This window comes from Kogia breviceps, chromosome 7 (genome assembly GCF_026419965.1).
Source record: "Kogia breviceps isolate mKogBre1 chromosome 7, mKogBre1 haplotype 1, whole genome shotgun sequence".
Classification (NCBI taxonomy): Eukaryota; Metazoa; Chordata; class Mammalia; order Artiodactyla; family Physeteridae; genus Kogia; species Kogia breviceps.
The window spans coordinates 75,732,894-75,749,405 of NC_081316.1; the positions used below are offsets into that span (position 1 = coordinate 75,732,894).

Genomic DNA, 16,512 nt, shown 5'->3' on the forward strand with positions numbered 1-16,512 from the left:
GGAGGGAGGGAGGGAGTGAGATGCAAGAGGGAAGAGATCTGGGAACATATGTATATGTATAACTGATTCACTTTGTTGTAAAGCAGAAACTAACACACCATTGTAAAGCAGTTATACTCCCATAAAGATGTTAAAAAATAAATTAAGTATGGTTCAGCCACACAGTGGAATACTATGCACTTGTAAAAATGAAATAACAAGGAAGTTCTTGATGTATTGATATGGCATTATCTCCAGGATGTACTGTTACATGAAACACCTAGGCTCAGTATAATGTATAGTAACCACCATTTGTGTAAAAATAAATAAATCAACTACATGGGCACAGTAAACTGTAGGCACACAGGCCGTCTACGTGAGAACACACCAGAAACCAAAACCAAGGACTGCCTCTGAGGAGGGGAATCGGGTGGCTAGAAGACTGATATAATTTTTGTACCTTTTAAATTTTAAGCCATATGCAAGGATTTTCTATTGCTCAAAAAATAAATTTAAGCTAGAAGAAAATGTATAGAAGAGTAATAAGTCACTTTGCTTTCTCAGATACACTATATATTCTAAAACTACTGTTAAAAAAGAAGAGAGACAGAATAACAAGGCCAACTGAGGCACGGGTAGTAGGTTGAGGGCCAGGGAGATGGAACCAAACCTGGCACTAAGTGATATTTCTCTTCAAGAAACAAGCAATAAAAATGCATCATCCAACCCGGTGAAAGTAGCACATTTTCTGGGACTGAGTTAACCACTTGGTGCAGACCAAGCTTGTTCACTTTCTTGTCAAGACCTGCTCGTCCTACTTGGCTGGTCTAGCCTGTATTTAAGGACATGAGTCCAAGCACAGAAGAGGAGCTGAATCAGCAATAACTGATTTCACACAAACCAATCAACACCAAGACTTAATCCATTCAACATCTGGGAACACTAAAGAGCCCAACCTGGAACTGTCCCCAATGGGCTACAGGGACAGAGAGCAGTGTTTCTGGGCCCAGAGCACATATGGAACCTACGGGCCACACAGGGTAACAACCTGCAGCCCTAGGCCCTCCTCACAGGGAGAGCAGCGTCCAAGACACACACCCGCTACCTCGCCTAGAACCCTCCTTCTCTCCAGACTCCTGTGCCTCCTGCCTGCCGCCTCCCAGACACTCACAGACCAGGCCAGGCTTCAGGGTTGGGCGTGACCCCACGGGACCCCAGCTCTGGCACAAGGCACATACAACACTCACACAGCCCCCGCAGAGACGCCTTATCCCGGCACAGTAGTATCCGCTGATGGTGACCCGCTGGAACTCGGGCATGGCATAGGGCGTGGGTGCAGGCTGGGGAGGGGCTCCGGGGAGCACAGGAGCTGCAGCAGACGTGGCTGGGCGGGCTGTCGGGAGTCCCTTCCAAACTTGCTGCATTGGCATTTGCAGAGACAGGGACTGGGACCGGATCATCTTAAAACTTTTCTTTCTAAAAGCCGAGGACAAGGAAAAGTGAAAGAAAGCAGCAGCGAATTGGGGCGAGTGATGAAGAGTCTCTGTTATGGAAGTGGCAGGAGAATTTGGCTCTGATTAATCACCGGTGCTGATCCTACCGTTAAGAAGTTTCTAATCGTTCGTGCCTTCCTCTCACACGCATCTCTCTGCATGCAGTATCCCAGACACCCCTCCCTGCGGCCACTAAGAACTGCTGTGGCCTGCGTTTGCAGGGCGCGTGGAGCATGCAAGTAGGCAAATGTCTCAGGAGACAGAGGGCAGACCACCCTGCAGGGCTCTAACACCAAGGGCAGGTGAGGTGAGCACGATGTCAAATCAACCACCATGCTGTCTTCAGATAAGCCAAACTCTGAGTCCTGGCATATGAACAGTCTCAATCACAGTGCACTTCACAAAGTTAATAATTTGGGGCATTGGAGCCAGAAGAGATTGTGACAATCAACCAGTCCCACCTCCTGTTTTCATAAAGGAAGAGTCAGGGGACCAGAGATGGGAAATGCCTTATACAAAGTCACGGCAAGGTGCAGCCAGCCCTTAGCTTCCCACCTCCCTGGTACCCTGTCACCCCGGCTGCTCCTTCCTCTAGCCTGGCATGGGCCCTCCTGGCCACTGCTGGGGCAGCTTTGTTATGGGAAACGGACTGATCAGCATCAATTTCAGGTCTCTCTGGACCTGTCACCTTGGCACCAAAAGATGATTTCACAAACTCTTGGGGAAGTAAGGACAAGGTTGGTTTAAAATGCCACAAGCTCGTGCTTATTTGCAATGCTGATTTGTGAACCCTCACCTTCCTCATTAACTAATTAGTAATGTTTCAAATGACACCACCCCAAGTCCTAGGATCCCCAGGCATAAAGTTAAGCAGCAGGGAGGTGAGGCCATCAGCACTCCCCTCTCCCACGTCTCTCCCCAGCACTGCCACCCAGTGATGTCCAATGCCAGTAACCAGCTGACTACCTGCCCTCCTGTGTCACAGGGCCCAGCAGCCTCCTGGGTACTATCCCAGCACAACCAGGGCCTACAGCCACCAGCGAAGGTCTCAGTGACAACCGTGACCCACCAGAGCCCCTAGAACCCCTCCTTTTCTCCAGGCACCAGCGACACCTACAGGGTGTGGAGAAATCAGCTGATCTCCAAACGGACCTTATGACTCTCCCGGAGGCAGCTGTCTTCCTCCTGGCTCTTGGCCAGGTCTCTTCTCACAGACCCACGGCTGATTTTTCCGGAACCACCGATTATTCCCTGCCCTGTCTATACACCCACTGCTTGCCATGGCTCTCTGGTCCTTATCTGCCCACATGTGTTATCACCTCTTTGGGGACAAGACTGTTTAGACCTGGGAAGTGGAGGTGGCCCTTTTTCAGAAGTCTCTCTTTGCCCTGACCCCAACCATGTATAACAGATGCACTGAGTTGTTCAGGAAACCCAGGCTGGACTCCAGGAACCTCCTGCCTAGGCTTTCCCCAGCCCACCATCCATCCATCACACGGAGCTGAGTCAAGCATCCTATTCCAAGGAAAATACCAACTCAGGTCTGTCAATCATTCCTCAGAGGCAGACTCACCTTGAGCAATGAGATTCCCACTTTGGCATCTTTTGGATGTTCACACCTAGAGGAAGAGCCGTTACTTTGGGCTCCCTCTCATGTTCTGACAGAGTCAGCCAGACCCTGTGAGACTCTGGCTTCTGTGTCACCCACACGTCTGCCAGGTCACTGTTTTTATCTCTATGCCAACTATACCCCCACAAGCCTCAGCCAATGCCACCTGATGACCAGTCCTGCTAAGGAAAAGCAAGGTGACCTCTAAGGTGAGAAACAGGTAAGAAAGTTTTTAAAAAAACAAAAAAAAACCACAATCAGAAAGCTGGAAGGCTGCCTGAGCCAAAGGCCATCAGACTTGTCCAAGGAATGTCCATCTTCCTCTGCCCCAGTGAGGAAGCCAGAACCCATCCATTATGGCGCCAGCCTTGGTCTTCAGGTGAGCCCCAGACTGTCACATGTGAACATGGGCTGGGAGCTTGGACGCTGCAGGGATAAGGGACAGGTTTAACAACAGATGGGGAAACTCCTTAGGGCCCACACACCATGGGCAAGGGCTTGGAATAACCAGAGCTAACCACTAAAGCTCGTCTCTAAGAAAACCGGAAAAGCTTAACGGAGCCCAAGGAGAGGGCCCTGTGTTCATCTTCTATGGCTGCACTACAAATTGCCACAAGCCTGGTGGCTTCAAACAGTCCCCACTTGCTGGCTCTCAGTTCTGTTTGTGAAACGTCAGCATGGGCTCAGCTGGGCTCTATGTCCGGGGTATCGAAAGGCCAAACCCAGGCTGGCCACACTGGGCTCTTAGCTGGAGACCCTGGGAAAGAATCCAGTTCCAAGCTCATGCAGGTAGTTGGCAGAATTCATCTCCATGTGGGCCTAGACTGAGGCCCAGGTTCCTCGCTGGCTATTGGGCAGGGGTCGCCCTCTGATTCTTGTACGTAGCGCCCTCCATCTTCAAAGCCCGGCACAGTGCCTGGCTCTGGCGGGAAGGCTCCATATTACCATTTATATTCCAGAATGTCAGGGAGCAGCCAGAGACAGAGAGGAAGCTGCAGAGAGGGTTCCTCCTCCTAACGATTCACACCTGAATATTTGCATAACGGTGCCTCCACTGAAGAGCGGAGGCTGAAAGATAAAGCTGGGAGTGCACAGTTCCGGAGGATACTGGGACATCTGACAGGCGGTCTAGGGACCAAGCTGTCCTCTGGCAGAAAAGAAGCCAGTGGGCAGCAGGGAGCTACGGTCCAGCTTTTCCCTCCATTTCATTCGGAAGCCGGCAATTATACCCTGAGGAGCAGCCCCCGGTGTCATTCCAGTGTCTTTTCGTGGAACCAAGGACCCCAGCCCTGACTGGAGATGGGACAGCCTCGTGGTTAAAGTGTGGGGTTCTACCTTCGAAAGACGTGGATTTTAGTCTCTGCCCTGTCACTTACCGGCTATGTGTCCTAATCAGCAAAATCGAGATAAGAATATCCACTTGAAAAGCTTCATGTGGGGCTTAAAGAATGAAAGGAAACTGCACAGGCCAGCACTTAGCCCACAGTAAGCAGCAGCTGCTGTTGCTGCCCACCTCTGCCACAGGAAGCTGGACATATAGTTAACATCTCCATGGGGCCTACTGTGATCCAGGCACCGCCCTAAGCCTTTTGCATATGTTAATTCCCTCATTCCTCACAACACCCCAAGAAAGTAGCCCTTTACCATATCTACTTTACAGATGATGAAAAACTGGAGCACAGAAAGGTTTCCTCATGGGCCCAAGGTCACAGAGTGTACCAGGGAGTGGTAGAACACAGTGGCCCAGAGAGCCATGGGCACCTGAGGTAGCACCTGTGGTGGCAGTGGAGAAACAGGACGTCTTTATCCTGCCACACGTCCACTGCTCACCAACACAGGCCAAGTCCTGGGCTGGATGCTGGGGGTCCCGTGGGAGCCAGATGAAGTCCACAAGGAGCTTCCAGTCAAAAGGGGCAGAGAGATGCCAACCAAGACCATCACAACCTAACAAGTAGGGAAGGAGCAAAATTCCTGGAGATGAGCTTGCAGAGGAATTTCTGGAAACCACGGCATCGTTTGGACTTAGAGTAAGAAGGCTTCTATTCTGCCATTAGCCTGGGCATTGATAAGAAGAGAAGACTCTCTTTTGCAGACGTCAGGCCCAGGGTCGCTCTGTAATGGAGACTGGCCTCCGAAACCTATTTCTAGCAATATGAAATGCCAGGACTCCTCCTCATTACTAAGGGTCCAAAATGCTCAATTCTTAAGACACAGAACGCCCTGCAGACCATTCAGTTCATAAAGTCAGCCCTCTGTTCAGTCAGTGCAGTGTGGACCAGGGTCTCCCCCATCAGGCTCTTCTTTACCCTCCAGGAATGACCTGTCCCACCTCACTCAGCACAAGGCTGGCACTCAGAGCTGCCCGATGGCACCAACGAGCCCTTCACTTCACAGCCCCTCAGAGGAAGGAAAGCACTTATTGTTTGGATGATGAACCTCTGTTCTTGCCTTCATACAAGTACTTGACTTTTTACTACTTTCCAAAAAAACTTAATACTGAAATTCTGTTCTACCAAGAAAGGAAAGGACTTGCCATTTAAAAATAAGGCAGGGGCTTCCCTGGTGGCGCAGTGGTTGAGAGTCCGCCTGCCGATGCAGGGGACGCGGGTTCGTGCCCCGGTCCAGGAAGATCCCACATGCCGCGGAGCGGCTGGGCCCCTGAGCCATGGCCGCTGAGCTTGCGCGTCCGGAGCCTGTGCCCCGCAACAGGAGAGGCCACAACAGTGAGAGGCCCGCGTACCACAAAAACAAACAAACAAACAAACAAACAAAATAAGGCAGTACCTTAGGAAGGACCTGATGATGGACTAGGTTGCAGAGAAAGCCCAAGTTCTACTACGTTAGCTATTGGGGTCTGCGGTATGCCAGCCAGCCAGGCACCCAGCTACAGCCCTGCCAGACACGTTCTCAAAGCTTTTTATTCTTTAATTCTGCTCTCCCAGGTGAGATAAGCTAAAAGGGGGAGGGCTTCCCAATGCACTTGGACAAAGATCCAAACTGTTGGGTTGGATAAAAAGTTTATTTGGGTTTTTCCGTAACATCTCACAGAAAAACCTGCACAAACTTTTTAACCAACTCAATACTTATCGGGGAGCACAGACCAATCCGATCTGGGCCCTGCCTACCCCTCCAGCCGGAGGTCATGGCGCTTCACCCTTAACCACACCTCTACCCAACGTGGGCCTCCTTGAAGATCCCTGAGGGCCTTTGTCCTGGCTGCTCCACCTGTAAGACCCTCACCCAGCTCTACCCAGAGCTATAGCTCCTTTATGCCCTTGCATCAGCTACAATGTCACCTCCTAGGAGAGACCTTCCCTAAGTACCCAGTCTGAAAAAGGACTCTCCCTCTCCACGCATCAGCTGGCTGCTGGCTAGGTTTGGCCAGTGGCAACCAGTGGGGGAAACTGGAACATGCCAGAAGGATTAAAGCCAGGTATCCCTGCCTCCATCTCTGCCTTGGGAGGCATCTCTGCCTCTCCCCCTAGGCTCCATTTTCCACTGACAAGGCCACCGCAGTTCCAACTTCTCTACCCCAGGCTCCAGCAACACCAGCTCTCTCCTCTGTCTCTCTGCTTGGGGTGGTGGCTGCTTCCTGCTGTGTCTAATCTCTGGGCTGCCTCTCTCCCCACTGCTTGCCTCCTCAGTGCTCTACCCCCCTGTAACCAATTCCCTGCATGAAAATCCTATTTCCATTACTCAAGTAGTTTCTGCTTTTCTGGTTAGACCCTGACTAACACGGCACTTCTCATAACTTGTCATTTTTCAATTAAGTGGTCCAGTCACTTAATTACTGTCTAGACCGACTGTAAGCTCTACAGAGCTGGGACTATATCTATCTTGTTCACTGATGCATCCCCAGTGCCCAGCACAGCACCTGGCAAAGAGTGAGCTGAGTTAATTAACAATGCAAAGTACATATACATCGTTAATTAACAATGCAAAGTGATGAAAAGAGGTAAAACTGATGTTTCCCAAGAAATCCACAAGTTTTCAGAAAGAAAATGGAAATGTCATTTGGAAACGGTGTGTATGTGTGCACATGATTTGTTACTCAAACGTCAGTAGAGAAAGCGGGTTTTGATCTTTTCAACCAGACAAAGGCACCAAGACACTCTTCAGTGAATAAGTGGCGAGTTAAGTAGTCTCGGTTAAGGAATAAACTCAGTTTCCAGGACAGCCAAGATCACACGCGGCGTCTCACCCAGGACACACGCCCCAGCCTGCCTGGGTCTGAACAACCCCACACGGGTCAGGGGACAAACCTTTCCGCAGTCTCCACAGACTTCTGCTCTGCCAGCTCCTCTTCTGCAGCTCCCTCTCCTTGGCCTCCTTCTGCCCCATGGGGCAGCCCCCAGGCACGGCGAAGGGGGACAGGGCGTCGTTGCTGTCCTCTTCTCCGAGCACTTTAGCGAACACCTTCTCGGCCGGGAGCCAGACCTGCTCGTCCACCTCGGAGATGCTCAGCTCGGGGAACTGGCGCGGCATCTCAACTGGCAGAAAAAGAACCAGCGTGAGCCTTCAAGTATTACCGGACCACCTGAGTCACGGGTGCGTGGCAGGAGAAGATACCGAGAAAAGGGCCAGGAGCCCCAGTCCTTGTGGTCAGCTGTCTACTGAGGAACTCCCCAGACCAAACCCCGCAGGCCAATTTTTAAAATTAGCGCCATAAGTGACGTGGATGTGAAGGGTGTCGGTCCAGTTACATCTCACGAGAAAGCAAACGTTCAGAAGTGAAAGGATGAACTGTCCAACCAAGTCTACTTCTGTTTTCCTGAACCCAGGGAATCCCTAGCCTGTGGGCAGCCCCGCCCTTCCCACCTTGGTTTCCACGAAGGAGCAGGAAGAGGAGAGTGCAGAAGCCCCCTGCTGTAGGCTATGAGGAGGCCGTGCTGGGTACTCCAACGTCCAGACTTGCTCCCCACTGCACAGAGGGGAAGACCAAAGACCAAAGGGGTTAATGATTAGCATAAGGTCCCAGGAGATCCACAGCTACATTTCTCACCACATAGAATGAGGCCTTTTACTGAAATGAAATCATAATTCCACCATTTCCCAAACCCTCTGGAACTTCTAACAAGACAGCAAATAAAATAAAGGTTTGGGGACAGGGATACTCTTTACCTCTCACAACCCAACTGAAAACTCACTTCCTCAAAGAAGCTTGCCCTTATCCTCCTCCGCACACTGGGTTCCTCACTATCAGTAGCTGGTCTAAATCACCTGGTTGGCTCCTTTCCTGTCTTTCTACCTGTCTGTCTTTCAGCACTTACATAGCCCGTAGTAAGTACACTCTGCCAAGCCCTATGAATTTACTAGCTCAGTTAATTCCCATTTTACAGATGAGAGAATGAAGGCACAGAGAGCTAACTTGCTCAGGGCCACACCTCTAATAAGTGGGCAGAGAGCTGAGCTGTTCTCAGTCTCTGGCTCAGGCCCTGTCCCTTTCCTCTCTAAGCCTCTGCTGAGGGATTTGAATGCAGGCACCTGGTTCCTGCATCTGTCCTCTAAACCACTACGCTGTGCTGCTTCTCTCTGCCTATTTGGGGGTCAGGGCAAGTGTCCTCACTGTCCCTCACATTTATGGAACAGACCAATACTGCATCCTCTCCACAAGCCACCTTCACCAGGAGCGGCTCTGGAAGAGGCGTTTCCTGTCCATCCAGTTTCTTTAAGGAGGGTTTAAAGAGAGACGTGGCTTTGTCAGCCCGACAGAGGAGGATGAAGGTGAGACAGTGCCCAGTTGCTGCCCGGCAGGGAGAGGAAGCAATTACAAGGGAGGAGGGAGTCACTGAACCACCTTGGGGCAGTCATTCTCTCCACCTCACAGTGTTCCCACCTGTGAGATAAGGGGATTAGACTTAAGTGATCCCCAAGGCCCTCTCAGTTCTAGGTACCAGGGAAGTTTCTGGTGACTGTGGAGCCTTGCTGCTCTGGTCTTCTCTGCAGCATGTGGGTCTAATTCATGACACAGACAGGAATGAAGCAAGCAGGCTGGTAACAGGGCAGGCAAAGTACCCCTGTGGGCCTCTAGTCTGTGAAACCAATTTCCTCCTTCCTCCCCCAACCCCGCCCCCAGGGCCAGGCCTTTCCTGGGCCTCCTTCACCCTCAGGGGCTTGAGTGGGAGCGAGCTGGGAGGAGAGAGGCGGCCTAGCACACAACTGCTGGTCTGTGGCAGCAGAGACCAAGACTACAAAGGCCTATCCTGCAAAGATGAAGAGGAACAGCTGACTGTGGAGATTTCCACATCCTGATAGCAGAGAAGAAGGGGAAGCTGGAAACTATCAGAGCAGAGGCCAGAGAAGAAGGTGACAGAAGAAAGGAATGGAGAGAAAGACAAACAGCTAGATCCAGGAGGAGCTGTTAGGGGAGAACAAAGCTGGGCCCCCAGCCCTCAACTCTAAGGCCCTGGGCAAGTGCAGCATTCCAAAACCTCACATCGCGTCTCAGAAGTAGACCTCCAAAGCACCCCAGGCGAGAGGCAGCAAATGCCATAAACCATTCAAGCACCTGGCAGAGTAAATCCACTTCTAGAAATTGCTTCTAAGAAAAGAATCTGAAGGAAGGAAAAAGCACAAACATGTTTACCTGCACTCTTTATATAAATAGCTTTAAAATGTCCAAATGAGAGCATACTCACTTGAAAAAAAACATTAAGCAACCAAAATTATAACTATGAGGACAGTGCAATCACATAAATAATACCTTGTGAGGACTTCCCTGGTGGCTCAGTGGTTAAGAATCCGCCTGCCAATGCAGGGGACATGGGTTCGAGCCCTGGTCCGGGAAGATCCCACATGGCCGTGGAGCAACTAAGCCCGTGCACCACAACTACTGAGCCTGCTCTGGAGCCCATGAACCACAACTGCTGAAGCCCACATGCCTAGAGCCCGGGCTCCACAACAAGAGAAGCTGCCACAATGAGAAGCCCGCACACCGCAACGAAGAGTAGCCCCTGCTCGCTGCAACTAGAGAAAGCCTGGGCGCAGCAACAAAGACCCAACGCAGCCAAAAGTAAATAAATAAATAAATTCATTTTTTAAAAGAATTACCGTGGGAGATAACAAATGAAAAAAATAATACATTAAACTGTACCCATGCTTTGATTACAATGATAGGAAAACACATCCCCTCATGGGCGAGGGCTGCAAGAGACACACACTCAAATGACCAGATGGCAGGGTCACCTGCGTGAGAGGCAATATCTGATTTTGATCTAATGCTATTGTAATGTTATTTGCACAAAACAAACAAGATAGAAAGAAAATGAATAGACTTAAAAATTATAAAAAGAGAAAAATAGGAAAACTATAGTCAAACCTTTACATCCCAGATTTTGGCAATCAGGGTCCTCTCCCACCTAACCCACACCAGAGAGAGGCTGGTCCAAAGGGAATTCCACCACTGAGACCCATCTCTGAATTAGTTCTTGCCTTGGACGGAAGCTGCCCACCACCACCTTCCTACGCCCCCCACAAACACACACAGGCCTGACCCAGCCACACCCCACTAGGTACCCTCAGAAATGGGCACTAGGGTGGGTCCTTTGGGTGAAAGGGCTCTTAAGCCAGATCCTGCCATGTCTCTCCACGAAGCATTTTTAGTTTGCTCAAGTCAACTAAACACACTTTTCAGGATGCATCTTTCTACAAAAGACCTTCCTTTTTCTTTAGCTCAAATAGCTTTAATCAGTCTTCTCCAAACTTGGTCCCACTAGAAGTCAATACCTGTTGCTATGAAACAGGTCCTGTGGTCAATTATTAGGGAGACACTGCATTCCACAGCCTCTTCACCCCAGATTCACAGGGCACAACAAAGACTTGAGGATCACAGAGTACCATCTCCCCATAGACCCCTTTTTGTCAGAATCCGTATGAATCTCCTACAGAACTACTACCAATGTCTTAAATAATTGGTGAAGACTCCATTCCGTGCCTTAGTATTGACCAAGTAACCCAGCTGGGGTGCTAGGCTAAGTCAGTGGGCCTTAGGAGCCTTCTGGACATTTGCTGTCTCTTGCACATCCTTGGCAGACAGCTCCCACCTGCCAACCCCTCCCTCCAGAGCTCGCCTCTCTTCTCAGACCCAGAGACCCCTGCCAGGCCAGGCATGCGGAAGAAAGCCCACCATACACTTGCCCAGCAGAGCTTCAGCTCCAGATGCCAGTTCAAGCCTGGCTTTCAACCACTTGTCAGCTGAAGCCAGCAGGCTTAGGAGGCTCAACTGTGAATTCACCCGCATTGGCTAGTGATACAGCTTATGTCGTTGTTACATATAATACAATACCCTCCAATGAGCTTGGAGGCAGTGTCCCGAAGTCAGAAAGCTGTAAAATACCACCAATTTCAACAAACAGGAACGTTTTCATAGCATCATGACCCCTCCAGAAAGGGAGCACAGTGCCTCTTAAATCCCCTCTTTATACAAATGATGCTGTTTCTTGATCTTGCCAGACTCCCACAGTTAGAACCCATGACACAGACCTGAACTTGGCACTGGAATCTCCATGGCCTATTCTGAGGGTGCCACCCAGGTGATGCACTTGGGTCAAGGGCTGCGTGCTGCCGGGCAGGCTGAGCTGAGTCGAGTCAGTGTAAGTGCAGCTAGCTGGGGGCTGTCTGCTGCTGGGGTGGGAGGTCTCTGCTTTGCATATCTGTGAGCAGCCCTCAGCAAGAGCAGGAAAGTCTGGGCAGGAAATTCTTCCGTGAATATGAAATAGAAGCGGAAAATTTCCGAGAGTCCTACAGGGCCCAGGTAATGCTAGTTATCATGGCTGCAGTGTCCAGAATGCAGCATCCGGGCCCCGTTCACAGCCCTCTTCAGAGCAGGAAACTAGAGCAACTGCTGCCCAATGCAAAAGTGCATTCAGCCTTCCTGACACACCACAGACGATAAGCCACAGCCTCCCTCGAACGTCCAGACCCCTCCTGAAAGCTGAGCACTAAGTGCAATACCAAGGTGGCTCTGTCGCGCAATGGATAGCGCATTGGACTTCTAAGTGCAATACCGTCACCTGTGCTGCTTCCGTTTTGAACCCCACCTCGGGCTTGGCCTGGTGACCCGGTCCATCTTACCAAGGGAAGTCATCTATACACACAGAGCCTGCCCTGGTCCCCTCAGAGGGCCCCCCAAACAGTCCTGAGGGTACCCCAGGACTGGCTGGGGGGAGCTCTGGGCCAGTTGCCAATATGAGCCTCTCCTCACCCCCTCTAAAAGAGGGAAGGGCCAGGAACTGGAAAGGACAGAGAGAGACTCAGCGGGAGGGGACATCTCAGCGCAGGGGCAGGCAAGGATGAAATGACGGGCATGCCCTGTCACATTCCTTCCCTTTTTCCCTAAAAAGAGATGTACATCACAGGTGACAGGGCGGCCTGACCAGCTCTGCCAGAGCACACGTGCTTGCCCACCCATCCACACCCAGGGAAGAAGTGCCTCCCGCCTGACCCACCCAAGCCCACCTACCCTTCCTACCACCGCTCTCGGCTCCCACGTGGGCGTCCAGCTCGGAGGAGCCTCCTGAGCACCGGCTGGACGCGGCCGTCCAGCCACCACAGCTGCCGCCCTCCCTGCCTCAAGTGACCCGCAGAGCAGTCAGGGTGGATCACAACAGCATCACAGGTCGCAAAGCTCCACTCTTCATCTGCCGTTTAGGAGAAGGATGGTCCTCTGTGGGGAAGCTCACAACAGACACACAGCTTCCCCGGGACTCAACCAACAGCATGGGTCTGGGAAATAACCATGAGCAAAAGTGCTATTTCTGTGGTGCTGTTGAAATCCTCGGGAGAAGCGCCCAGAAAGGATGGGGCCAGTTGTTTACCGGGAGGCTGGCTCCAGCCCTGACCTGGGCCTGAGTCACCTCCTCACGTCCAATCATGAGGTTGTGCCTTCCTGAGCCCACATAATAATTCCTGTGCGTACAGAGCAGGATTACAGGGTTGACACACGATCCTCAGGCCACTGCTGGGCTTTAGCTACCCAGAGATTATGACCCCCCCCGTCCTCACAGCTGTTTCATAAACAGTGCAACCAGCAGGCTACAAGCAACCTAGAGGGAGGGTAATGTGTATTCGTTAAATAATTAAATGACCTTAAAACAGAAAAATAAAAATCAGAGCCCTTAGTACTATCCTGCCAGAGGGAGGAGAGGCGAATGATTCCCTTCTGCTAGTGTGGTTGTGGGGCGGGTAGGATGGGGCTGCCATGGGAGCATCCTAGCCCATGCATCTGAGAACCGACTTGGACCCAGCACATCCAAGGAATCTTATTCTGCACCTTTAACCAGACCATGGATACCCTTGGTCTAAACAAGCATTTTCCAAGGTGTAGTCTGTACAACATAAAAATGTCAGAAGGCTTGGACAGTACTGCATACTACAGTCCTTTATGGGACTAAAGGTCCTAAACATCTGAGAAGTCCTCCAGTCAAGAAAGCTGCTTATCTTTGTTTAACCCAACACACTTATTTGACCCTCTCACCACTGCCACCATCGGGAAAAATACCCATTAATGTCCTGGGCATAGGCTTTGGAAAATGCCTTCCACTTTGAGCCTTCATTTTCCAACCTCGAGAAAGCTGCCTTCCTGGACCCCAGTGACCAGTGTGAGATCTACTCCATCATGTCCAGACAGAGATGGGCAGCAGACCCACTTAAATGACACAGGTTGCGACAACGGCGAAGGGTCCCACTGTAGGGATACAAGACCCTCCAGAACAGTTTAGGAGGAAACTGTGGCTCTGTTTTGGGAGGGCAACCTTTGCTCAGGACCTAACAATTCCACCTCGAGCCTAACCTGTCTCTGCTCCTCGTGGCCCAGAAGTCCCCCTGGATGGAGAAGCACTGGTCCCAAATGCAAAGCCTTTTCCCTTTTGAAGGAACGTTAAGACAATCTATGATACTACTGAATGGAAGAAAATATTGCTAATGATATAACCGATAAGGGGCTAATATCCAAAATATCAATATAAACAGCTCATAAACTCAACATCAAAAACACAAACCTGATTAAAAAATGGGCAGAAGACCTGAATAGACATTTTTACAAAGAAGACATACAGATGGCCAACAGGCACATGAAAAGATGCTCAATATCATTAATCAGAGAAATGCAAATTAAAGTCACAATGAGATATCACCTCACACCCGTCAGAACGGCTGTCATCAAAAAGACCACCACAAATAACAAATGCTGGCAAGGATGTGGAGAAAAGGGAACCCTCGTACACTGTTGGTGGGAGTGTAAATTTGTGCAGCCACTGTGGAAAACGGTATGGCAGTTTCTCAAAAAGCTAAACACAGAACTACCATATGACCCAGCAATTCCACTCCTGGGTATATATCTGAAAAAATGAAAACACTAATTCGAAAAGATACATGCACCCCAACGTTCACAGCAGCATTATTTACAATTGCCAAAATATGGAAGCAACCCAAGTGTCCATCAACAGATGAATGGATAGAGAAGATGTGGCACATATATACAATGGAATACTACTCAGCCATTAGAAGAAATGAAATTTTGCCATTTGCAACAACATGGATGGATTTGGAGGGTATTATGCTAAGTGAAATAAGTCAGACAGAAAAAGACAAATATTGTATAATATTATTTATATGTGGAATCTAAAAAATAAGAATGAATATAGCAAAAAGAAAACAGACTCACAGATATATAGGACAAACTAGTGGATACCAGTAGGGAGAGGGAAGTGGGAGGGGCAAGATAGTGGTAGGGGATTTAGAGGTACACACTATTAACGTATAAAATAAATAAGCTACAAGGACATATGGTACAACACAGGCAATACAGCCAATAACTTATAATAACTATAAATGGAGTATAACCTTTAAAAATTATGAATCATATATTGCATACCTGTAACTTATATAATACTGTATATCAACTATATCTCAATGTTTAAAAATAGACTTAAAAAAAAAAAAGACAATCTATGGGGGCTTCCCTGGTGGTTCAGTGGTTGAGAGTCCGCCTGCCGATGCAGGGGACATGGGTTCGTGCCCCGGTCCACGAAGATCCCACATGCCGCGGAGAGGCTGGGCCCGTGAGCCATGGCCGCTGAGCCTGCGCATCCAGAGCCTGTGCTCCGCAACGGGAGAGGACACAACAGTGAGAGGCCCGCGTACCGCAAAAAAACACACAAAAAACAAAACAACAAAAGACAATCTATGATAACCAGACCCAGGCCTGCACCTCCCGCCCAGTAGACCAGACTGCATTCACTTTTTTTTATTGCCATGAGATAAAGACCTACAATATTTATTAGGTTCAAGGACATAAAGTTATTGTGCCAAATCAGACTGCATTCACTGTTATCACTTAAGTGTCCCTTACAAAGCCCCAACAAACAGGAAAGGCTGGAATCAAATTATGACTCATCCAAAAAGATAAGACTCTCCCCTCCCCAAAAGGATGCTGTGGGGTTGCCTATAGGGGCCCATTTTCCTTCTCATTTCTGAGGTGTGCATGACTCAAAGAGGGGTTTGCCCACTATATATCACCTCCATGACAGACCTTGCCCACCTCATTCACTATTGTAACCCCATGCCTGGAATATAGCAGGTATCAAGAAATACTTGTTGAATGGATGAACGCATAACATAATGAATGAGTCAATGAGCTAAGGGGTGAATCTATCTATGCCAGTGTCAAGAGTCAGTTCGCTGTGTGGGTAAGAATATGGATTCAAGCCAGACTACCCAGGTTGGACTACTGCCCCACCACTAAGCTGCATGACCTTGAGCAAGTTACTAATTTCTCTGGCTCAGTTTTATTCCCTCTAAAATGGGGATAATAACAGTGCCAACCTCATAGGTTGCCATGACAATTAAATTAGTCAGCATGTGTAAAGTGCATAGAATAGTACCTGGCACATAACATGTGCTTTATAAGTATTATCTCTTGACTCATTATCATCCTGATACCAGGGGCGAGAAAGTCCAGCTGGGAAAATGAACATGACCTTTCATGTAGACACCGAATCCTTTCACTCAACATTATTTACTGAACACTATTATGTGACAAGTACTCTCTCAATTCCTATTTGGGTGCAAGGAGAAGGCAACCATGTTCAAATGTGATACCAGATTAGGAAAAAGAGCCTTCTCCTCTATGAGTGATACTTCTTGCTGACTTTGCATGGCCAGCACCCCAGCCTTGAGCCCATCCTCTTGGGCCCTAGCCCCTCCTAGATCAGAGCCCAAAGCCATGATCTCCTGTCCTAGATATGCAGCAGCACACAGAAGAAATAAAGGATTAATATTTGGGGGGAAGAACCAGGGAGGCCAGTGACTAGCTTTTGGGGGAGAGAAGATCTTCTCCCTGCTTAACCCTAAGGCTACATTTTATCTGCCCATGATATTTTCAAAACCAGGGATTGATTTCAAAGCCATTTGAAGAGTGATTCACCTAGTGTG

At 49.5% G+C, this 16,512-nt stretch overlaps 1 protein-coding gene across 1 annotated transcript in view; it reads right to left on the minus strand.

Moving 5' to 3' along the window:
• The window catches only part of AMPD3 (adenosine monophosphate deaminase 3), a 37,976-nt gene extending 25,165 nt beyond the window's left edge, over positions 1-12,811 (minus strand). Inside the window, 4 exon segments of the mRNA XM_067038633.1 lie at positions 1,227-1,455; positions 7,344-7,381; positions 7,384-7,571; positions 12,542-12,811. Coding sequence (XP_066894734.1) covers positions 1,227-1,455; positions 7,344-7,381; positions 7,384-7,566 — 450 coding nt within the window. The 5' untranslated portion in view covers positions 7,567-7,571; positions 12,542-12,811.
• Positions 12,812-16,512: the final 3,701 nt, after the last annotated feature.